At 41.0% G+C, this 20,458-nt stretch overlaps 6 protein-coding genes across 6 annotated transcripts; 3 read left to right on the forward strand and 3 right to left on the reverse strand.

The window, feature by feature from the left end:
- Positions 1-216: 216 nt before the first annotated feature.
- CTRU02_211714 (polyketide synthase) lies at positions 217-1,410 on the forward strand (the record flags this gene model as incomplete). Its single annotated transcript, XM_036733919.1, has 1 exon — positions 217-1,410. One exon carries the CDS (start codon positions 217-219, stop codon positions 1,408-1,410), a length of 1,194 nt encoding a protein of 397 aa, XP_036574359.1.
- A 238-nt stretch (positions 1,411-1,648) lies between these two features.
- Positions 1,649-3,540, reverse strand: CTRU02_211715 (major facilitator superfamily transporter; the record flags this gene model as incomplete). Its single annotated transcript, XM_036733918.1, has 6 exons — positions 1,649-1,889; positions 1,948-2,660; positions 2,722-2,941; positions 2,994-3,126; positions 3,180-3,369; positions 3,430-3,540. The coding sequence occupies 6 exons, from the start codon at positions 3,538-3,540 to the stop codon at positions 1,649-1,651; spliced, it is 1,608 nt and encodes a 535-aa protein (XP_036574358.1).
- A 461-nt stretch (positions 3,541-4,001) lies between these two features.
- On the forward strand, positions 4,002-5,054 carry CTRU02_211716 (uncharacterized protein; the record flags this gene model as incomplete). Its single annotated transcript, XM_036733917.1, has 4 exons — positions 4,002-4,332; positions 4,391-4,519; positions 4,560-4,705; positions 4,758-5,054. 4 exons carry the CDS (start codon positions 4,002-4,004, stop codon positions 5,052-5,054), a joined length of 903 nt encoding a protein of 300 aa, XP_036574357.1.
- Positions 5,055-5,364: 310 nt separating this feature from the next.
- Positions 5,365-6,303, reverse strand: CTRU02_211717 (thioesterase domain containing protein; the record flags this gene model as incomplete). The annotated part of the gene is made up of 3 exons (XM_036733916.1): positions 5,365-5,418; positions 5,472-5,968; positions 6,042-6,303. The coding sequence occupies 3 exons, from the start codon at positions 6,301-6,303 to the stop codon at positions 5,365-5,367; spliced, it is 813 nt and encodes a 270-aa protein (XP_036574356.1).
- Positions 6,304-6,798: 495 nt separating this feature from the next.
- CTRU02_211718 (uncharacterized protein) lies at positions 6,799-7,491 on the forward strand (the record flags this gene model as incomplete). Its single annotated transcript, XM_036733915.1, has 1 exon — positions 6,799-7,491. One exon carries the CDS (start codon positions 6,799-6,801, stop codon positions 7,489-7,491), a length of 693 nt encoding a protein of 230 aa, XP_036574355.1.
- Positions 7,492-7,875: 384 nt separating this feature from the next.
- Positions 7,876-8,924, reverse strand: CTRU02_211719 (uncharacterized protein; the record flags this gene model as incomplete). Its single annotated transcript, XM_036733914.1, has 4 exons — positions 7,876-8,214; positions 8,273-8,412; positions 8,459-8,584; positions 8,636-8,924. The coding sequence occupies 4 exons, from the start codon at positions 8,922-8,924 to the stop codon at positions 7,876-7,878; spliced, it is 894 nt and encodes a 297-aa protein (XP_036574354.1).
- Positions 8,925-20,458: the final 11,534 nt, after the last annotated feature.

Consider the following 20,458-nt stretch of genomic DNA (forward strand, 5'->3'; position numbering starts at 1 on the left):
TGCTATTTCCGAACGGACCGCCGCACCGGAATAGGTCGGACCCACTTTGCCCACAGCTGCGTGTCAGTCCGGCCTACCGCCCCCTTCAGAAATGTAATTAGCTTGACCGAACCTTGACAAAAGAAAGGATTTTGCTCAGGCATCGGGTTTGTAGATAGGCCTTTGAAACTTCGGCTGAAATTTGAGCCTTCCTTCAACTTCCACGATTAGTACAAGATGTCTCGGACACAGCTAGCCTTTACAGTCGATGAGAAGCTCATCGCCGAAAGAGAGCCACACCTCTATATACAGCCGTCCAAGTCAGTCTCAACTTTCCAAGAAACAAAATCCAACACAGATAGCATTATCACCGCAGCCGGCTTTGCGGGGTACTACGATAATGTTCACGAGCAGCAGAAAAGGCTCATTACCCTGTTAATCATCAAAGCATTTCAGAAGCTGCGATGTGACGTGGGTAGAACAAAGCCTGGTCAGAAGTTGAAGCCGATCAAAGCTGTGACAAATGTTCAAAAACAACTCGAATTCTGTCTGGGTATGCTTATAGAAGCCGGTCTCATTCGACATGAAGGAGACCATTACATCCGAACCGATAAGCCCCTACCACCAAATAATGAAAAGGAAGCACTTCAGCAGATACTCGAAGATTTTCCGGCGTATACATCTTTGAACAAATTGATATATCATGCCGGAAAAAGTCTGGCTGAAATATATGCTGGTCGCACAGATGGTGTCAGATCTATCTTTGGAACGCCAGAAGGTCGAGAGTATCTCGAAGATATCTATGGTGTAGCGCACCCCAGCAAGGCGTTTCATAATGTTATGGAAGACTTCTTGCATCGCTTTACTGGAGGAGACATGGTGCCTTTTGGAGCGAAGTTGAAAATCCTCGAGTTGGGTGCCGGAACAGGTGGTACAACGAAATGGTTAGCACCACTACTCGCAAGATCGGGCATATCCGTTGAGTATACCTTCACGGATATTGCTCCGGGCTTCACAGCCCAGGCAGCACGGAGATTCAAAGAGTACCCTTTCATGACGTACAGGACACACGATATCGAAAAGCCGCCTCCAGCGGACTTGGTGGGGACTCAACATATTGTAATTGCCGTAAATGCAGTGCATGCTACGCCAAATATCGTCAAATCACTCCATAATATGCATCAATTTCTACTACCAGAAGGATTTGCGCTTGTCATGGAGGTACAGGAGCGCTTATGTTGGGCCGACTTTGTCTTTGGGCTGTTCGAAGGTTGGTGGTTGTTCAACGATAAACGCACCCATGCTACAGCGGATGAAATGGTGTGGAAAGATGCTTTCAAGGCTGCAGGCTTCTCTCAAATAGATTACACCGATGGAGATTTGAGGGATTCGAGACTTCAGAGAGTCTTTTTGGCGACTGCCTCAAGCTAACATGCGTCTTATCCATTGCCGCTATTCGTCAAATACAATCACTTCTGTTCAAATTTCATATATCACAGAGACCACTTGCTTAAGGATTTGATGCTATTTGAAAACCTTGAAAAGTAGTGTGAATCTAACAGAAATCTAAACAATGCTGACGATGGATTTTGGGACCACGTCTTAAGAAAGTACGGTCCCAAGTCAGATTATGTCCTTGTAATTGTCTACTATTTCCTTTTTTCCTGTTCTACTCAGTGTCCCCCGTAAGCCATATTTCATGTCCACTACCCTCTTTGACAATACGACTGTTCAAGCAACCCAGAGCTGCGACGCCGCTGGCAATCCACCACACAAGCCCCGTGATGTTATGCGAAGACCCATAGCTGTATATAACACCGGCGATAGACGATGTAGCTGATCTGACCAGGCCTGTGAGCAGGAAAGCACTACTATGCGTTCGTGCCAGGGCCGATGGGTGGGGTGACGATCTGATCATCATTAGCATTTTTTGTATCTCAATGTCCTTCATGATGTCTGAGCACGTACAGATTTGTCAGTACCAGCTGCGCTGGAACAACAAAGGTTGATGTTCCAACCATGAGAACTTGTGCAAGAACAATCACAAACCATACCCAAAATCCCTCCTTACCTGCCGGCGGCGCAGCAGTAGAGGGTACAGCTGCGATATATGGAATTATGAAGTATAGCAATGGCATTCCCATCATGAATGTCCTCCACATTTTCAACGTTCCCATACGCCGGCTGATGCGAGGGTAGATGAACAGTTGGGTTGGAAGGCCCATGACTCCGACAATGAACAATGACCACATTATACGGTCAGGCTTCATTCCAGCACCACCAGAAAAAAGAAAAGGTAGTCTCGCTCGGTTTTTTGTGTCGACGGGATCGCTCAGGAAACTTGTCCATAGAGTATTGTAGGTCGTGATATGGTATTCCTGGATTGCGTATGCCAGCAGTGTGAAGCACATATTCTTTGTAAACATGCGGCGAAGTGGCAGGATGGGTGGAGACTTTGCTGGCTTGAGAGAGACAGAATCTCCCTCCGAGATACAATCTTCTTCCAGGTCTCTTTCATCAATTTCTGGCACATTGGTAATCATGCGCGATGTCTCTCCATGCGCAGTCTCCTCTTGTTCTATCTGACTTGGCGTGGTAGCTTTGACTCCAAATATGACTGATCTGACTCTCGAGGAAATTTCAATCCCGGGGTCGAAGCGGTCTCGTATTGGTTCAAGCGTCTATGGAAAGTTGACCAGTCAGTAGTTCCACGAGGAAACAAGCAGAAGCCATTTCACATACCTCTTCCAAGAAGAAGAAAACAGCACACAGGGCAATCAGAAGGAAAAGACCACTCAATAACGCAGGAGGGGAGTATGGCCAGGCCTTAAGGAACGAATTGTTTCCGAACTTCTCTGGATATTTTCCAGGAAGGTCTGCTAGCTGGCCAGCCATTAGAGGACTGAACATTGCGGCTACGTTAAACGAGATTGGAAGAAGCAAGAAAGCATGAGGCTGATAGCTAGTCGCTGAATTAATAAAGTGGCCATCATAAGGTCTGGTAGATAACATACCGTTTCTCTGCAACTACTTCAGAGACCATCGTCCGAATAGTTGCAACATTGCCATTGACAAGCCCCTCGAGAATTCGAAGGGCCAAGGCCTGTTTGAAGTTGGTGATAAACCCAAACGAGACACAACCTACGACTGTCGGCAGTTCAGCACTGATGCATTGACAAGTATGATCATTTAACCCTTACGTGATCCCAGAACTCCCAGCAGGAGAACAGGCTTTCTCCCGCCCCTATGTGAGTCTGCAAACTTCCCAAGAAACATGGACGATAAACACTGCGAAAGCATAAAACTTGTTTGTAGATAGGCAACCTGACGCACAATTGCCCCAGAGTCGAGTTTAGGGTCTAAAGATTGTAGCTGGTAGAAAAGGTATGTCTATTACAAGAATATTAGCACAAGTCAGGTTCTCGTTTGGCGGGTGCGTCCAGCTCATACAAGCAGTGAGATGCTAACAACTGGCTCAGCGAATCGCAAAAAGCACAAAATAGCGAGCTGGTCTTTTCTCGGCAAAGATCTCCATGTCACCTCGTCGACTTTACTGGTCATTTTGAAGCCCCAAGTCGTTCGATATCCTGCTAAAATTACTGTGCTTAGGTAAAAGTGTGAAGAAAAATACAAGAATTTCGGTGTACGCACTTCTCGAAGCTGATTGCCATGGACACTCCAGGTCAAGCTTAGTGACTGTCACGGCAGACGACCAAAACCGGCAGGGGTCTAGAACACAGCCTCAGAAGAGCTAGTTTGGGCTACTTCACTGACTCGGGTATATGGGTGGACCACCAGTGAACCTTCGGTCCGCGGTAGACATTAAGATGGATACCTTGAAACAAAACCATAAACCTTGCAGTCTGTCGGTCCGTGGGATCAAGGTCTCGATGGCGTTGTTGTGACTTGAAGTCTCAATCCACGTCATTGGAACGAACTAGTGATCGTACGTTAGCTGCTACTCTGGCTCAGATTGGCGCACTTGCATCCAAGCACTATTATCAATTGTTTAATCAGTCAATATGGGGAAGCGTGTGACTTTTGCTAAGGATATGGACAAAACAGTGAGGTACAACGCTCTCGAGGAAGCCGATGCCGACGACGATTTCGAAAATTTCGACAAGGTCGATAGCCAAGATGACGATGCATGTTCGCCCTCTTTCCTGGACAATTGGAACCATGAATGCAAGGTTTGGGATCAAAACTTTCGACGTCTGCAAAAGATAGCATTAACTGAAGGCGTCATAATTGCAATCCTGCTGGGCCTAGTTGTTTTTCTTGGATTCCAGCTCTTCTGGCATCGCCATGATGAAATCCCGCTTGGCGTTGATCCGAGTGGGTTTGTTCCTCCGGGTATGGACTGCCAAGTTCTCTGCACGACTGCTTTCAACTGACAAGAGAGGTGCTGAAGAAATTGGGCAGCCACTTAAGTGGATGAAATATGATGATGAAAGCGATCCACACTTTTTTAAAGCCGATGTGTTTGAGAGCCTCGAAAGCGTGCAAAGGGCAGCTAGAGAATTCAAGATGCTGCATAATGGTATACAATCACACGTTAACAAGAGAGAATACACTTTGACGTTTGCTAGCTTCCAACGTACGTATAAACGGAAAGTACACAACTTATATGGATTTCAATGATGAGAAGCAACCATTACCCGCCTACATTACGCGGAAAGGCTCAGAGCTGTATAGCATCAGAGCGTTCCACCAAATGCACTGTGTGGTGAGTTGGTTTCGTAAGCCCTTTACCGGGTCGATATTGACAAGACCTGCAGTCTATAATTTTCGAGGACATTGGATACAGAGTGCTCAACAAAACTCCAAAGTGGGAAACAGGGCATGTTATTCATTGCCTTAACACTTTAAGATCAGCTGTTACCTGTTTAGCTGACGCCACACCTATATCCTATGTAAATGGAATGGGAGTTGGTCATACTACGGATGATCAACAGTCACATTGTCGGGATTTCTTTGCCCTGAGAGAATGGGCTCACGACCCCGTCCGATCTGTGAAGTGGATGAATGTCGCACCAGATGACAAGAAAGATGTGTATCAGGAGATATTGCCTTGAACGTTTAGATATGATGTATTATGCAGCTTGCAGCTGGTCAGTGGTCAGCTTGTGAAATAATTTCATGCCTTGAAGCTAGCAATGTACAGCAGATGAGACGTCGACTCAAACAAGGGCGAATGGACGAGACAATAGACCATCATTTCTGACCGTGTAATGAAATTTGATTTGTTCAAAAAAGCACTATTTGATTTTTTTGTCACTCTTTGAGGTTGATCAATGCGAGGGCCTAATTCTGAGATGTTTCTCGTTGAATGCAAGTTAAATCCTCCACAAGTAGATCGACAACCAAGCAAATGGCTTCGTTTATCTAATCTAGACTCATATCGAGGGCTTTCCTAACATTTGCTGTGATAATATTGATCTGTTCCTTTATATTAGCATGGTCTTCAAACAAAACGCCAGACCACTTCTTACATGTTCCTGGTCGAAAATGCTATAGTGGTTTCCAGACGTTTCAAGGATATGCTCAACAAAGCCTTCCTGCATGTCCTCCCATCCGAGCTGTGGGAGAAACCTAGTTCTGTCGAGTGGGCACTTCTCACCTGGTTCTGACATAGGAACCATATCCTTAGCTTTAATTAATACAGTATGTGGTGGTGATGGGTCAACCCCATATGATCGCGTTGCACCGAGCAGTCCAGAGCGTGGCATTGACCACCTGGGCGGATCCCACTGATCTGAAAGGCAAGTTGCTCTCATAAGCGCTGTCATGAGCTTTTCGCGCGTTTCCTGACTAACTCCAGGTAGTTCAGGGGCATGATGCAGTTTCGCAGGTTCCTTCTGGGCTTCCGGCCGCGGGCAGCGGGGGTAAACAGAGTCGATAAGGACAATTCGAGATACTCGCAGTCCTCTACCTGACGTCGTCAGCATATGTGCAATCTGAACCGAAAGAACGCCGCCAAATGACCAACCTGTCCTTCAATCAGCACAAATGACACTTGCTATCCATGTCATGGTCCATTTATCTTGTCCACCTCGACTTACCACCAAGAACAATTTCACCTCTTAGCATCACCCGCTTTATGAGACGAATGTAAGCTTCAGCAATGGCGTGAACGCTTTGCCACCCGCCAATACCATCTGCATCGAACTTGGGATCCCATATTCCGTATACGCGTCGCGCTAGTGAGCCGAGTTTGAAGTAACTTGTTAAGAGGCCACTGGCATCGTGGATCAAGAATAACGGAGGCGGTTCGCCGCGAGATCGCGGGATATCTTGAATCAATGCGGGGTTGGTGGTTGGCATTGTTGAGAATGATTGAATAACAGTGCGTCACACAAAATGAGATTTTGCATGTATGATAGGACTTTTCGTCAATGAGCTTAGACTCAGGAGCTTGTATGGATGGGCAGTGGTAATGTTAAACTATTTGGTAGCTGTCGTAAAGTATCTGCGAGTTTGGGTCAATAAGCTCACAAGCTCAAACAAGCTTTTCGATTGTCCAAAGGGATTGAGTGGGCTGAATTTTTTCTTCGTCACCCCTTTCGTATCCCATTGGCTATGATTCCTTCTGCATTCGACCTTTGGTACAGACCAGGTCAAGGTTGACTTCCGCGGTCCGAAGCATCGTGCGAACTATAATTCTAAGGTGTTGTCGGGTCCCACCCATCAGCTCCTGCGTGGTGGCATGGTTTGATTTGGTGACATGAACCCTTTGCCATCCCAGATTTGGATAGGCTTAACAACACGCAAAGCGGCTCAGTACTTTTCACGAACTCAATTTTCTCCCTATCACTCGCTATGGAAAGACAAATTCTACTCAGCAAACAACAGCAACATGAAGGTGCCAGCATCGATAGCACTGGCTATGCTGAAGAGACTGGCTACGCTGACTTTTCTATTGGAATGATACCACAGCGTAAAAACACTCGAAAGCGAATCTGGTCAATCATTAGCAAAACTGCGCTCATACCGGCCGTTGTGGCTATCTTCTACCTTGGTCGAGCTACGAGCGATATATCACCTGCGAGACCGCCGGAGCCTGTATCGTTGGGTAAATGTTCGCCTGATTGGCGAGAGTCAAAGGCCCGGGGATGCGTATATGATTTTGTCCTTTCAACCTGGATGCATCCACGATGCTTCAATGAGGAGATGCATGAGCGGTATCTTGGGTACATGCAATGGAGAAACACGACTTTCTGGTACGAGAGAGAACGAATAAACAAGGTCCCTTTCGACATAGCGGTGAAGGGAGAGCATGGCGAGCTCTTCACAGATGGAACAGTTCACCACATGCATTGCAGTTATGTGTGGGACAGAATTACGTATGCCTCACACTTCAAGCCAAGGATTCTGGACTCGCTTTGCAGGGATCCGAAGCATGTCGAGCACTGCATTCTGTACAATGGCATTCCTCAGTCATGGGAAATTGACTTGCCGAATATTACGCGCATCTATAATGAGCCTCATGAAGTTGATTGCTTGGTGGGATGAGATGGCAAAAATGATTGGATTTGGTAACTTGCCGCGAAACATAAGGAATTGGGTACTTTGTGGTAACTTTAAAGACTCTAATCAAATACCCATATCATATGCCCATAACATTGCTAGATTCCAGGACAATTCAATAGTTCTGAAGATTGGGTTTTTCTGTCTTTGCATGCCAGGATGCTAGTTCTTGAGAAGAATTTTAAGCTATTTATGCTGGATGCGTAATGGAGTGTCTTGCTCCCAACACTTACAATTTCTCCTCAACATGGCTTTCACTTTCAAGCCCCTTTACACTACACAATATCTTCATATGTCATTGGATCTTACTGTATTTTCATTTGCCAAACTTTCTCATATCTATTTTTATTGAGCGCCGTTAAAGCTTGGTCAAGCAAGCCCTAGCTTTTCCATTTCCGAAAGCTCTGGGAAAGGGATAATTTCCGTATAGTTGTCATGCTTTGCGCCTGCCGGTGCAAGATTCTTGTATCTGATCCCCCGAACTGGATCATTTGCCCATTTCCGTAACGCACCCCAATCTCTACACATAAACTTCTGATCATCTGTGACATGTCCTACAGCAAATCCGTTCACATATGTCATTGGAGAAGCATCAGCAAGACACATGATTGCCTCCCGGATCGCGTTGAGGCAGTGGGCAACATGCTGAGGAGCCCACTGCGATGAAGTATTATGCACACGATGGCCATACTCTTCAGCAATTGAGATCTGATTCAGTGTCAATGAGTTGTATTCAAATGTTGGTGGAGATCTTGGCCTGACTTACCAAACAGTGCATTTGATGGAATGAACGGATGATGTAGGTTTGCCGGTACGAGACGGTGGAATAGTAAGCTGGCAACTTTGCTATACTGCCGTCTGGCTTGTGCCAGTCAGCGAAATTACCGTTGACCAACACATTTGATGCTAGAAAGAATATCAGTGGTGACTAAAACAATTCCGGAGCACATACAATTATGTAAAGCCTTTAGTTTACCGATAACCATTTTGGTCTTATTCAAGTCATAAAATGTGTCTTCTTCAATGTAATAGGGAGAAGATAAATCAAATAATGTCCATCTTGTAGGTTCTCCAACTTCTGGAATAAACCATTAGGAAAAGAATATCTTTCAGGAACACTCAACCTTACCCGGTGGCACAAATCCGCTATGGTCGCTGCCAAGATGACTGCAACTATTTGTAGCATTGATATATGAAACTCGGTCGACAACAATGAAAGATGCCATCAAGAAGAGAGACACGATGCTGAAAAGTAAGCTGACGCGGAGACACCATAGATTGCTTTGTAAGGTCAGGATTTGCTCCTGCAGGCTCTCTTCTGTATCTTTCGATTCCCTTTCATCGTCAGACGACTGACATGATGGTATCTCTTTGTAAGCATGCGTGAGTGGCCATAACGCTGATTTCAACCGGAACATGGCCTTTCTTTTTTCGACACACTTTCAAAAGGTTGCACTATTTTATAATGGCTTGTCCATCAACAATGCTCTGTCAATGCAGAGGGATGATAGGCTAGCTCATGTGTCAGAGGTAAACATAGGACACATTCATCATTTCACTCACAGAGTAGATCTTCAAACGTCTACAGAACTATTTGATGCATAATTCCTAATGAATGATTACCAACAACTTCGATGTGATAGAGTTCGGATCATGAGTGGCTATCATTTTCATGCCGGTCCGAGTGCTGTTTTCCCAGTGACCCACTGTAACATGCACGGTCCGAAGACTCTTGTACACCGAACATGCCCAATATGGAAATCAGGTGGGGGACCTGCGTTACACGTCTTCCGTTGAGCTGGACAACCTCATACCCTTGTTGGTTGCTGAAGATTTGGCGATCTTGCAGATTGATGACCTTGAATTTGAATAAGGGGAAAAGCAGTGTTCGATAAACAATTGTGAACGAATTTGGCCGCCCGGTTTAGCTGCTAATTCTGTGGCAGCACATATCCCACCCCGCCACCCTTACCATGGCAACAAATACCAGCACGACGAGAGATAACATTCAAAGACACAAAAATGAAGCAAGCTTAACACAGGTCGCCATCTGTGGAATTGGCTTGCGATTGCCAGGTGGTATAAACACGCCCAATTCACTCTACGATTTCCTCGTCTCCGGGAAAGATGCGCGGTCGAAACCGGATCATCCACGGTATGATTCCCAGAACCTTTTTTTTACAGCAAAGGGTAGAGAAGAACCGCTGCGGACAGTGGAGGGTTACTGGTTACCACATGAAAATGTCATAAAATTTGACCCTTCGTTATTCTCTATGAATCCTAAAGAGATGTCAAAGCTGGATCCCCAGCAACGACTGTTGCTACAAGTAGTCTGGGAGGCCCTGGAGAGCGGCGCTGAAACAGAATGGAGCGGCCAAAATATTGGTTGTTACGTTGGAAGCTTCGGAGACGACTGGCGTGAGTTGCATGCCAAAGATAACCAGGATGGTGGTATGTACAACTTGACAGGTTACATGGACTTCGTCCACGCGAATCGGATATCTCATGCATTTGATCTTCGAGGTCCCAGGTAGGTTATAACCACATCTTCAAGTCACGCACGACAGCTGGCTAATCACCACTGCAGTATGACGGTTCGCACAGCGTGCTCTGCGGCGGGCCTTGCGCTACACCTAGCCAGCCAAGCTATCCGGGCTGGGGAATGCGACTCTGCTCTTGTGGCAGGGTCTAATCTTATGCTCTCACCAGGTTTCACGCAGTTAATGGCCGAACAGAATGTTCTTTCGCCTGACGCTTTATGTAAGACGTTTGATGCAGCTGCCAACGGTTATGCGCGGGCAGAGGCAGTCAATTGTCTCTTCATCAAAAGACTCGATCACGCTATCCGAGATGGAAACCCAATTCGGGCGGTGATTCGAGGGTCTTCGACAAATTCCGATGGAAAAACTATCGGATTAACTACTCCAAGTACGCAGGCACAGGAGGCGTTAATTCGCGATGCATATCGCAATGCGGGTATTCCTGAAAGTGACATGTGGCAGACGGCCATGATTGAATGTCATGGAACCGGTACCCCAGTAGGAGACACCGTTGAAGCGTGTACATTAGGTACAGTATTTGGCGAGAAGGGAATTCTCATTGGTTCAGTAAGCTTCATCACTTTCAAATCACATATTGCATCAGAGTAACACATTGACATAGTCCACAGGTAAAACCGAATTTGGGGCATTCTGAAGCAGCTTCAGCTATTACGAGTATTGTAAAGGCGGTTTTATCTGTAGGTTTCACAGGGGGTGAAACGGAATTCCGTTCGTCAATAACAAATAACAGTAAATTGGTTCTAATCGATGGTTCATGATAACGTCCCACACCCACTTCTGGGCACCCCCCACATTTGGGCACCCCATTTACACCAAAAACGCCGTTTTTCGAAATTCTATATTAAACTAACTACTATACTTACTAAGAAAAGAAAATATATATAAACTATGTTAAGTATAATTATAGCCATCTAATTTTTTATAAAGGTTTAAATATAATAATAGTTATAATATAGAAGTTTAAAACTAAAAGCTTTAAAATGTTAGTAGATACTAGTAACTTACTAGTATTCCTTAACATTAGAAAATATATTTTCGCTTATATATACTTATTTAAAAAATCTAGGAAATTAATATTTATACTTATTAAAAGTATATAATTATATCTAAAAGAGATTTAAAAGTATTACTTTAGTAAATATAGTATAATTAAGGGTTAAAATTCTATAATAGAAACTTTTCTTAAGGGAAATTTTAAAATATTATTCTAAGCTTAAAGAATTTTTTACTAAGTATAAGAATATATAAATCTACTATATCTTACTTAAAAATTCTAATCATATTAGTTAAATATCTCTACCTATTTTATATATTAAGATATAGGCTAGGTAAATTAGTATTATAAATGTTAAACCTTGAATTTATAATACTTATTATCAATAATACTAGTATATAGCTACTTAAGTATTATAATTAAGTCTTAATCTATTTAACATATATTTATTCTCTTTAATAAGTAAAGTATTTAGTTTAATATAGAATTTCGAAAAACGGCGTTTTTGGTGTAAATGGGGTGCCCAAATGTGGGGGGTGCCCAGAAGTGGGTGTGGGACGTTAGTTGAAAGTGGTGTTGTTGACTAGAAGGTAGGGATATTCCCCCTTGGCCTGTCACGTGGGTCTGGGAGGCTTGGGCCTCTCAGCCTGGCGGGCGTGTGGCTGGAAGTGCCACACGACTCCGTATTCCAACTATCGCAACACTAGAAACTCTCTTTTTATAGTATTAAAGCGGTTGGAATACGTTATCCCTATACAATTCCGTCTCTTCGTCAATTCGGCCTCCTATCCCTACTTTCTCCCGTAGTTACGGTCTTATTACCTATCCCTCTATATGTATCGTTATCGTATTGCTATTAACGAATCTCTTAAAGGCTCGATTTGGTTTGCTCTTCGTAAAGGCATTAGCAAGGTTGTCTTCGCCGTTAATCTAACGAATTTCTTATAGTTCTCGTCTTTTATACGATTATCTTAACGCTATGATATCGATTATAAGTCGCTTTTCTTTAGTAGTGCCTAGCTTTACGAGATACTTGTATAGCGAATAAGAATCGGTATAGACAACTGTCTAAATCGTTAGTAGGTTAAGGTAGTTAGTAATTATCGCTAGGGTTATAGCAAGGGCGTAGGCTATATCGACGCTAGCAACTATCTTATAGATCTCTAACGCTAATATGCTGCGGGTAACTTGTTTACTCTTCGTAGAGTTATAATAAACAAGGTTACCGTAAATCGTAAATTCTCCGTTATTACTATTAGAGGAAGTATCGTTAGCTAGGATGATTAGAAACCCTAATTAGGAGGAGAGGTCGTAGTTATTAGCGAATAACCTGTTAATGAAAACGAATAGCTTAGCTATTATAAGGTCGAGTAGAATAAACGTTATTCCTCGGTTAGGCGATTCTATTTACTATCGAATCCGTTGATTTAGTGCTTTTATCGCTTCTAGCAAGGGGTCTTAGTATTAGGCAGTAGTAGATAAATCGAAACAGGCCTCGGGTTAGCAAATTAACGCGATATACGCCCCTCTAGCACATTGTTTAACATATTGCTATTTTAGGTTAGGTTTAGTAGTCTTAATATATCGTAACTTCTTAGCTTATCTTTTTTGCCTTAAATTAATCGAATTGTTAGTTAATAGCGCGATTATCCCTCTGTTAAATTAGAGGGGTTTGTTAATTATAAGGATATTCTTCGCTTTTGCTATAAAAGCTGCTTTTTCTAACTATTCGTCTTCTAATTATAAGAACGCCTTGTCTAACAAACCGAGGGTATCGTCGGTTTGTATACCGATATAGCTAAAGTATAGATTTTTGGTAGATAAGATTAATAAGCATAGATCGTACGAAGAAGTAACTATCTAGAGATTTTCTCTATAATGCTTATAATACGTTGCCTACTAGTAGGTTCTAGCTTCTACGATTCCGTATAGAGGCTTTACAACCTTTATAATAGTCCCTTTTAGGTACTAGTCTTGAATTTGCTTCGGTAGGTAGGCGAGAATAGTACGATTAAGCCTTATAGAGGATTAAACGTAGGCTTATATAATATTTTAAAGCTATAGTTATTTCCCTTCTCGTAGGAGTAACGGGGTAATTAATAGAATTAGCTATTAACTTACTTACTAAATTGTTAGCGATTAGGTTAATATAGCCTTCTTGCTATCGTCGGCGTAACCCTATATTATAAGTCTCGATTTCTCGTAAGGTTTAGTTATTTTACCCTTGACTTCGTTAACGATATAAGATCGGAAGATTTATACGTTCTAGTACCTTCTCTTATTAAACTAAGTAAATTTAAATACTTTTCTAGCGATAAGGCTGTTAATCTCTTATTTAGTTAACTATTCGAACGGTTTGCTTAGTATAGTAATAATACCTTCTCGTCGTAGTTTAATTACTAATTCTTCGTCTACTTACTCCTTAATCGATAGGAATATTGTTGGAACGGTAGGTAGGAATCTCGTAGATAGTACGATATCCTTATAACAGGGTATTAGAGTAAGGGAACTTGTACTTATAAAGTAGGGCTTTAATAGTAAAGAATGTATAGGCTTATATTGAAGCTGAGTTGGTTGAGGAACTAATAGCTAGCTAAGGGAGAGAATTAGGCTAGTTATATAGTAGTATAACGTCGCCTATAATAGCTAATATAGGAAGCTATAAGCTAGGTTTAGTATACGTAAGTATATACGTCAACTAGCTTATAAAGCAGCTTATAAATCAGACTAGAATCTTCTTTAACTAAATAGACTTTTAGATAAGGTTAAAGAGAGTATTCCATAGGGATCTGAATGTCATATGTTTAAACTAGCAAGCAGCCATTCTTAGCTAGTTACTTTTGTAAGTCCTACTAAGTCTTAGATAAGACTAAATAGGATAAATAAGTAAAATAGAAGTATAATATACTTATACTTCTAACAAATATTTATTAATAATCCGGGTTATTATTAAATTCCTTTATAAAGTAGGCGATTAGCAGTGGTTTCTTCCGGGGTCTGCCTGGGCGTCTTCTCGGTGGCTCCGGTGCCTCTTGCGGTTCGTCCGGTTTACTACCTCTGCTGGCGACGATAATTTCGTCGTATACTACTTCCTACTATAGTATCTTAGCTTCAGGTTCTTCTTCTTCTAGCGCGGCGATGGAATTAGGTAGTTGATTAGGATCTTCATAGTATAGTTTAACTATGATAGACTAGAAGGTCTTTAGACTACGTAGCATATCGATAATATAGGTTTTGCTATTTATAGCTACTAAAGTAAATAGTCTAGTCTAGCCTTTCTTTTTACGCTATACTCATACTTACGACCATAGTAGTAAATTAATAATTAGCCTTATATTAAGGCTATTATAAGTAGCGATAGCTTCTACTACCTATCGCCTTACGTAAAGTTTACATACTTCGCTCGTCGCCTTCTTAATCGCTTTCGCTTACCTTATAACTTCGGGAGATAGTAGCAAATCGTCGGTAATTCGTTGGTATAAGCCGAATACTAAGAGTATTAGCACTATTCCGTTTAGGCTAGCAGTATCGTTAACTGCTTTAACTACTATTTAAAATACTAATTCTAGCGTAATTATTAGGTTTTTTATTCTAATGATTTTGTATGCCTTCCTTAGAGGTATATAGTATCGTTTAACTTTCTTAATACTGTTATAAGCTTTTATAGGAATTTCTTTAATTTTAATTACTATTCCTCTTGCCGCGTTTCGGAATTCTATTAAGCGGAAGTTTATTCTAGCGTTAGTAACTAGCTAGTCTAGGGGTCCTTAATACATATCTATCTAGCAGAGGCGTAAGGCTTCCTAAGTAGCTTTCGCAGAAATATCCTTAAGGAACCAGGCGGCGTTAAACGCCGTAGCAGTATCGACGACGTAGAGGACTAGTCTATTACCCTTAAGGTATATTACGTCGGCGATAACCTCGTAGTTAAATTTGTAATCGTCTCGTAACGTAAATTTAAACCATAATAACGCTAGTACGTATATTTAGCATCGATAGCAGACTTTCGATAGTTGCTTAATTACCGTAATTTCAACTAGGTAGCTAGCCCTCTAGAACACCTTGTATAATCGTTAAACAGATAGGTATCCGAAGCGACGGTAAACCCGTCGCAATTTAGCGTCTATAAGGTAGTTCTAGGCAAGTAGTTTCTCCTTATCAAGTAATAACTATAGGTAGCCTTATTTGTAAATAATAGGTACGACCTTGTTTCCTTAGATAAAGGTATTCGTAACGTTATTAAAGTAGACCTTTAATCAGTCTATATCTCCTAGGCATATAAGGAAGGGAGTATTAGTCTTAATAACGTAAAATTTAACGCTTCTAAACAGCGTTAGCACTTTAGTAGTCCCTATAGACTCTAGTAGTATCCTATTGCCGAATTTTACTATAACGCCGCTAGCCGCCTTAGTATTTAACGTAATTCCTTCGTAAATTTATTATAAGGCTATGAATTATAAGTAGCTAGCGGTTGAGAATCCTACTACGCCCGAGTCAGGCATAATCCCTTAGAAGTTCTAGGCAGAGTAGCGTCCCTCGAGTATGAATTACGAAGGTAGCTTTTTCTATAACAGGGCAAAGAGCTATAGGGCGCTGCACTACTAGAAGCGCTATGGGGCGCTGTACTAAGAAGGTTAACATACATATTTCACCTAGCAGGGCATAACACCTAGATAAAAGACAGGTTCTAGCTCTAGACTCTTGATCTAGAAGATCAAGAATCAGCTTTAGAAAAATACGACATTTATTACTATTATAACTATTCCTAGCTAAAACCCCGTAACAATTCTGATTCTTCTCTATTAGCTACTAATAGTTATAATAGTAGGAAGTAGTAGTAAAGATAAACGAATTCGCGAATCCCCTAACCCGATTAACCCTCCTAACGAACCAGCGAGTTAAGAGAATAGTAGCTATACTTAGCTAAAAGAGGTTAATTATACTACTCTTCTAAAGCGAATCGCCTAACTTAAGACATCTTTATCTTAAACTAAACGCTAAAACGATCTATTAGAATAGCTCTAGCAGACATTATTAGTATAACTAAAATAGAGTCCTACCTCTAGCGAAGGGGGAGATATCAAGGTTAAGAATATCGAAGTATTTACGCTGAAAACTAGCTACCGAAAGCGTACCGAATAGCTTTAAGATTTAGAACAAGCCTATAAGGGAGCCCCTAAAAGATATAAAACCGATATTAAAAAGATAGTCTTAGCACTAGACTATATAGACGCCGACTGCCAAGCAAGATAGTACCTATATAAGGATAATTTAGATAAGGAATACTAGCTAAACGCCTGGGAATATCTATACTTTGTTTATTAGACGAAAATACTTGTTAGAGATACTTAATTCCGGGAACCCTAAATCATAAGACAACTAGTTACTACAAGATAGCGATTAGATTAAGAGCTATAAGACTTTCATACTTATTTATAGTCTCTAGAAAAGGAATTTACCCCTTATCTAGAAAAAGAAAGTACTTTAGAATTTTACGCTAAGTTAACCGATAAATTACGGAAGTATATATAGACTAACACCGCTAACCTCCCTACTACGCGAGAGGCTATAGTAGCTATGTCTACCCGATATTAGGGTGTTATCCAACCGAACCCTAAGCGAAAGCGCGATGATAAACAAGATAGTAAACTAGGAAGGGTTAAGAGACAAGCTCGAAATCTTACTTCCTCCTCTCCTTAGTCGAGTCTTAAAAAAGGAGGGAAAAACGGCGTTAACTATACTACTAGTAAACTACGCCTTTATTATATCTACGGTAGTCCAGACTATTTATCTAATATTTATACTAAATCCTTAAAGGAGGATAGAGAGAAAATAAAAGGAAAAACGGGGGTTTAGTAAGCGACTACTAATACTAACACCTTTGCTTCGGGAAAAGGCAAGGGGAAGGAGTAACTCCCTATCCTCCTTCCTAGCCTATAGTAGGGACTATTTAACGATTCTATACCTCTACTAAAGTCAGAGGAAACCGAGCAATAGTATTTATTAATATTGATTTTAATTCGGAAGCCGAGTACGATTTAGTTTCGTATGCCTTTACATAGTAGTAAAAACTAAATCAAGCTAAGCTAACCCTTCTAATCCTATCTATACTAAGGCAAAGTACTATCCCTACCTATAGGGTCTTTTAGGTTCTACTTATCCTTACCGATTCGCGAGGAACTTGTCGGTCGTTTACTCGTTCCTATATAGCAATTAACCGCGACCCTCGACTTAAGGGAAGCCTTATATTGCTTTTAATAACTACTATCAAGCACTATAACATTTTCCTAGGGGGAAAAAACCGTATATAGTAGTTTAAACATCTATAGAGGAAATAAGAAAAATGCCGAGCCTCCCGCTTTGCAAAAAAGGCTACTCGAGAGAAGGCGTAGGTTTTCGCTATTATATAGCTCCCCGAACTATAACTTTTCCCGGATAAAGAAGAAGAAGAGCCTACGATTAAGATTATAGCTATCCCCCCGGAACTACGTTCGTTCGTTAACGTTCTTACATCTAAGAATGCTAAGAATCTCCTTATTTTCAAAGCCTTAGACTATTCTATTAACATAGAAGAGGGAAAGTCCCCCCCTTAGGGTCTTATCTACCCCTTATCACCTAAGGAGCTAGAAGAACTACGTAGTTACCTCGAAGAGAATCTCTAAGCAGGACGTATTCGTCTATCAAAGAGCCTAGCTAGGGCCCTTATTATCTTCGTCCCGAAGAAGGATAGTTCTTTACGACTTTGCGTTAATTACCGAAGGCTAAATCGTATTACGGTTAAGAATCGCTACCTTCTCCCCTTGATTTCAGAGATCCTTAACCGGATTACCAATGCCTAATATTTTTCAAAGATCGACGTCAAAGATATATACTATCGTATACGTATTAAAGAAGGAGATAAATAGAAAACCGCGTTTCGGACCTATTATAGTTTATATAAGTTTTGCGTTCTCCTTATAAGTTTAACTAACACACCTACTACTTTCTAAGCATATATTAATAATGCTTTAGAAGGCTTAGTAGACACTATCTATATCGTTTATCTAGACGATATCCTAGTCTTCTCTAAGACTAGAGAAGAATATATAAACTATCTATACTAAGTCTTACAACGCATGTAAGAAGCTGCCTTATACGCTAAACCATCGAAATACACCTTTTACTAACGACAAGTTAAGTTTTTAAGGTATATTCTATCTATAAAGGGAATCTCTATAGACCCCCGTAGGGTTAAGGCAATCGCCCAATAGCCAGAGCCGACAACCTTCCGAGAAGTTTAGGTATTCCTAAGGTTTTATAACTTTTATCGCAGATTTATCTATAAATACTTTAGGATTATACACCCTCTTACTAATCTCTTAAAAGGAAGTATAAAAGGCCGTAAGCCTAGTAAAGTATAGTTAGGATTAGCTAAGAAGGTAGCGTTTAGGACGCTAATCCTAGCATTCCAAAGCGCCCCTCTCTTACGCTACTATAACCCTTAACTAAGGTCCTGCATTAAGACCGATACTTCCTACTATATAGCAGCTAGTATCTATTCCTAGCTATAGCTAGACAGGAAGTAGTATCCTATTACTTTCTAGTCTAGGAAGTTTAAGGAGGCAGAGTTAAATTATAAAATGCCTAACTAAGAGATGTTAGCTATAATAGAATTATTTAAATACTAACAATACTATATCGAAAGGGCGGCGTTTCTAGTAGAAGTTCTAACTAATTACTAAAACTTATAGACGTTTATATTATAGCCAAGGCTAAATAGTCGCCAAGCGCGATATTGCATGCTACTAGCTTTATATAATTTTGTTATTCGATATCGACAGGGGAGAACGAACCCTATAGATAGGCTATCAAGAAGACTAGATTACGAAGGCGAAAAGGGGTCGAATACTAACCTATTACCTACCTTATAAGACAAGGTAGACCTATCTTAGAAGGATATAGTCTTATAGCAAAACACGCCAGGCCGACGTATACAGGCCGTCATATAGGCTACGGCCTGTCGAGCAGCTTATAAAGAGGAAGTTTATAATAATAATACTTCTAACTCCCTTAGTGCCTTAATTAAGAAGGCTTAGGAAGAAGATCTATTATATAGACGTCTTAGAGAAGCGTTATAAGCAGAGGTGCTAAGGAAACCATATTAGTCCTTATTACCTTCCGGCTTCGTTTAATTCTATAGGAAGTTATATATCCTTAAAGAAGCTAGTCTAAGGTTAGAGATCCTCCGTCTATTCTATAACGATCTACTAGCAGGATACTTTAGAAGAGACAAGATACTTAAGTTAATCTAGTGAAAATTTCGTTAGATTAATATAGAGAAAACCGTTAAAGACTATGTTCGAGGATGTATAGTATGCTTAGGTATTAAAGCTAAGACCTACCGACCTTATAAGGAGTTGCAAGCTTTACTAAGACTAACGCGACCCTTTAAATAAGTATCTATAGACTTTATTATAGGCTTACCGCTTGTATTTAACGGTTACTAACTCGTAGATACGATCCTTGTTATAGTAGATCGTTATACTAAATACTGTATTTATATTATAGTTAATACCTCTATTACTATAGTAGAACTAGCTATAATTTTCTACGAGAAGGTTAAGTTATTTAGAGGCAGCCTTAAGGGAGTTATCTCTAATAGAGGACCTGTTTTTACAAGCTAATTTTAGGCTTAATTCTGCTATCATATAAAGATAAAGAGAATGCTTTCGACAGCGTTTTATCCCTAAATAGATAGCCAAATAGAGGTAGCAAACAAAGCCCTAGAATAATATTTAAAGGCGTTTGTAATAAATAGAAATTAGCCTACGCTACTAGCATAGGCATAATATATAGTAAATAATAGAAGGAATGCTATAATAGGAATTTTACCTATAAAGGCATTGCTAGGCTATTAGCTAGAACTATGCCTTAACCTCGAGGACGAGGTCGTTTAAGGGGGAGTATAAGGCGTAACTAAACGCCTAGAAAAACTCTAAGAATTACGTAACCAACTTAAGGAACACTAAGGAAAGGCAACCGAATCGTAGGCGAAAGCCTATAATAAACGGCACTAACCCCTTAATATCCCTAAAAAGTCCCTAGTCATGTTATCTACAAGGAACTTACGGTTTAAGGCAACTTAGCGCAAGTTAGCCCCGAAGTTTATAAGACTTTTTAAAGTCTTGGAAAAGATTAGCCGTTAAGCATACCGACTAGCACTACCAGAGCAATATAGCTAGTTATATAATGTTTTTCATATTAGCCTACTAAAGCTATAGCATAGTAATAAGGATAGCGATCTCTTACCGATACCCGACCTAGAAGAGGATAACTAGCTATAGGAACTAGACTATATCGTTAGCCGTCGAATAAGGGGAGATAATACTTACTACCTTATTAAATAGAAAGGGTAGCT

Source organism: Colletotrichum truncatum, assembly GCF_014235925.2.
Source record: "Colletotrichum truncatum strain CMES1059 chromosome Unknown Contig_0008, whole genome shotgun sequence".
NCBI classification, from domain to species: Eukaryota; Fungi; Ascomycota; class Sordariomycetes; order Glomerellales; family Glomerellaceae; genus Colletotrichum; species Colletotrichum truncatum.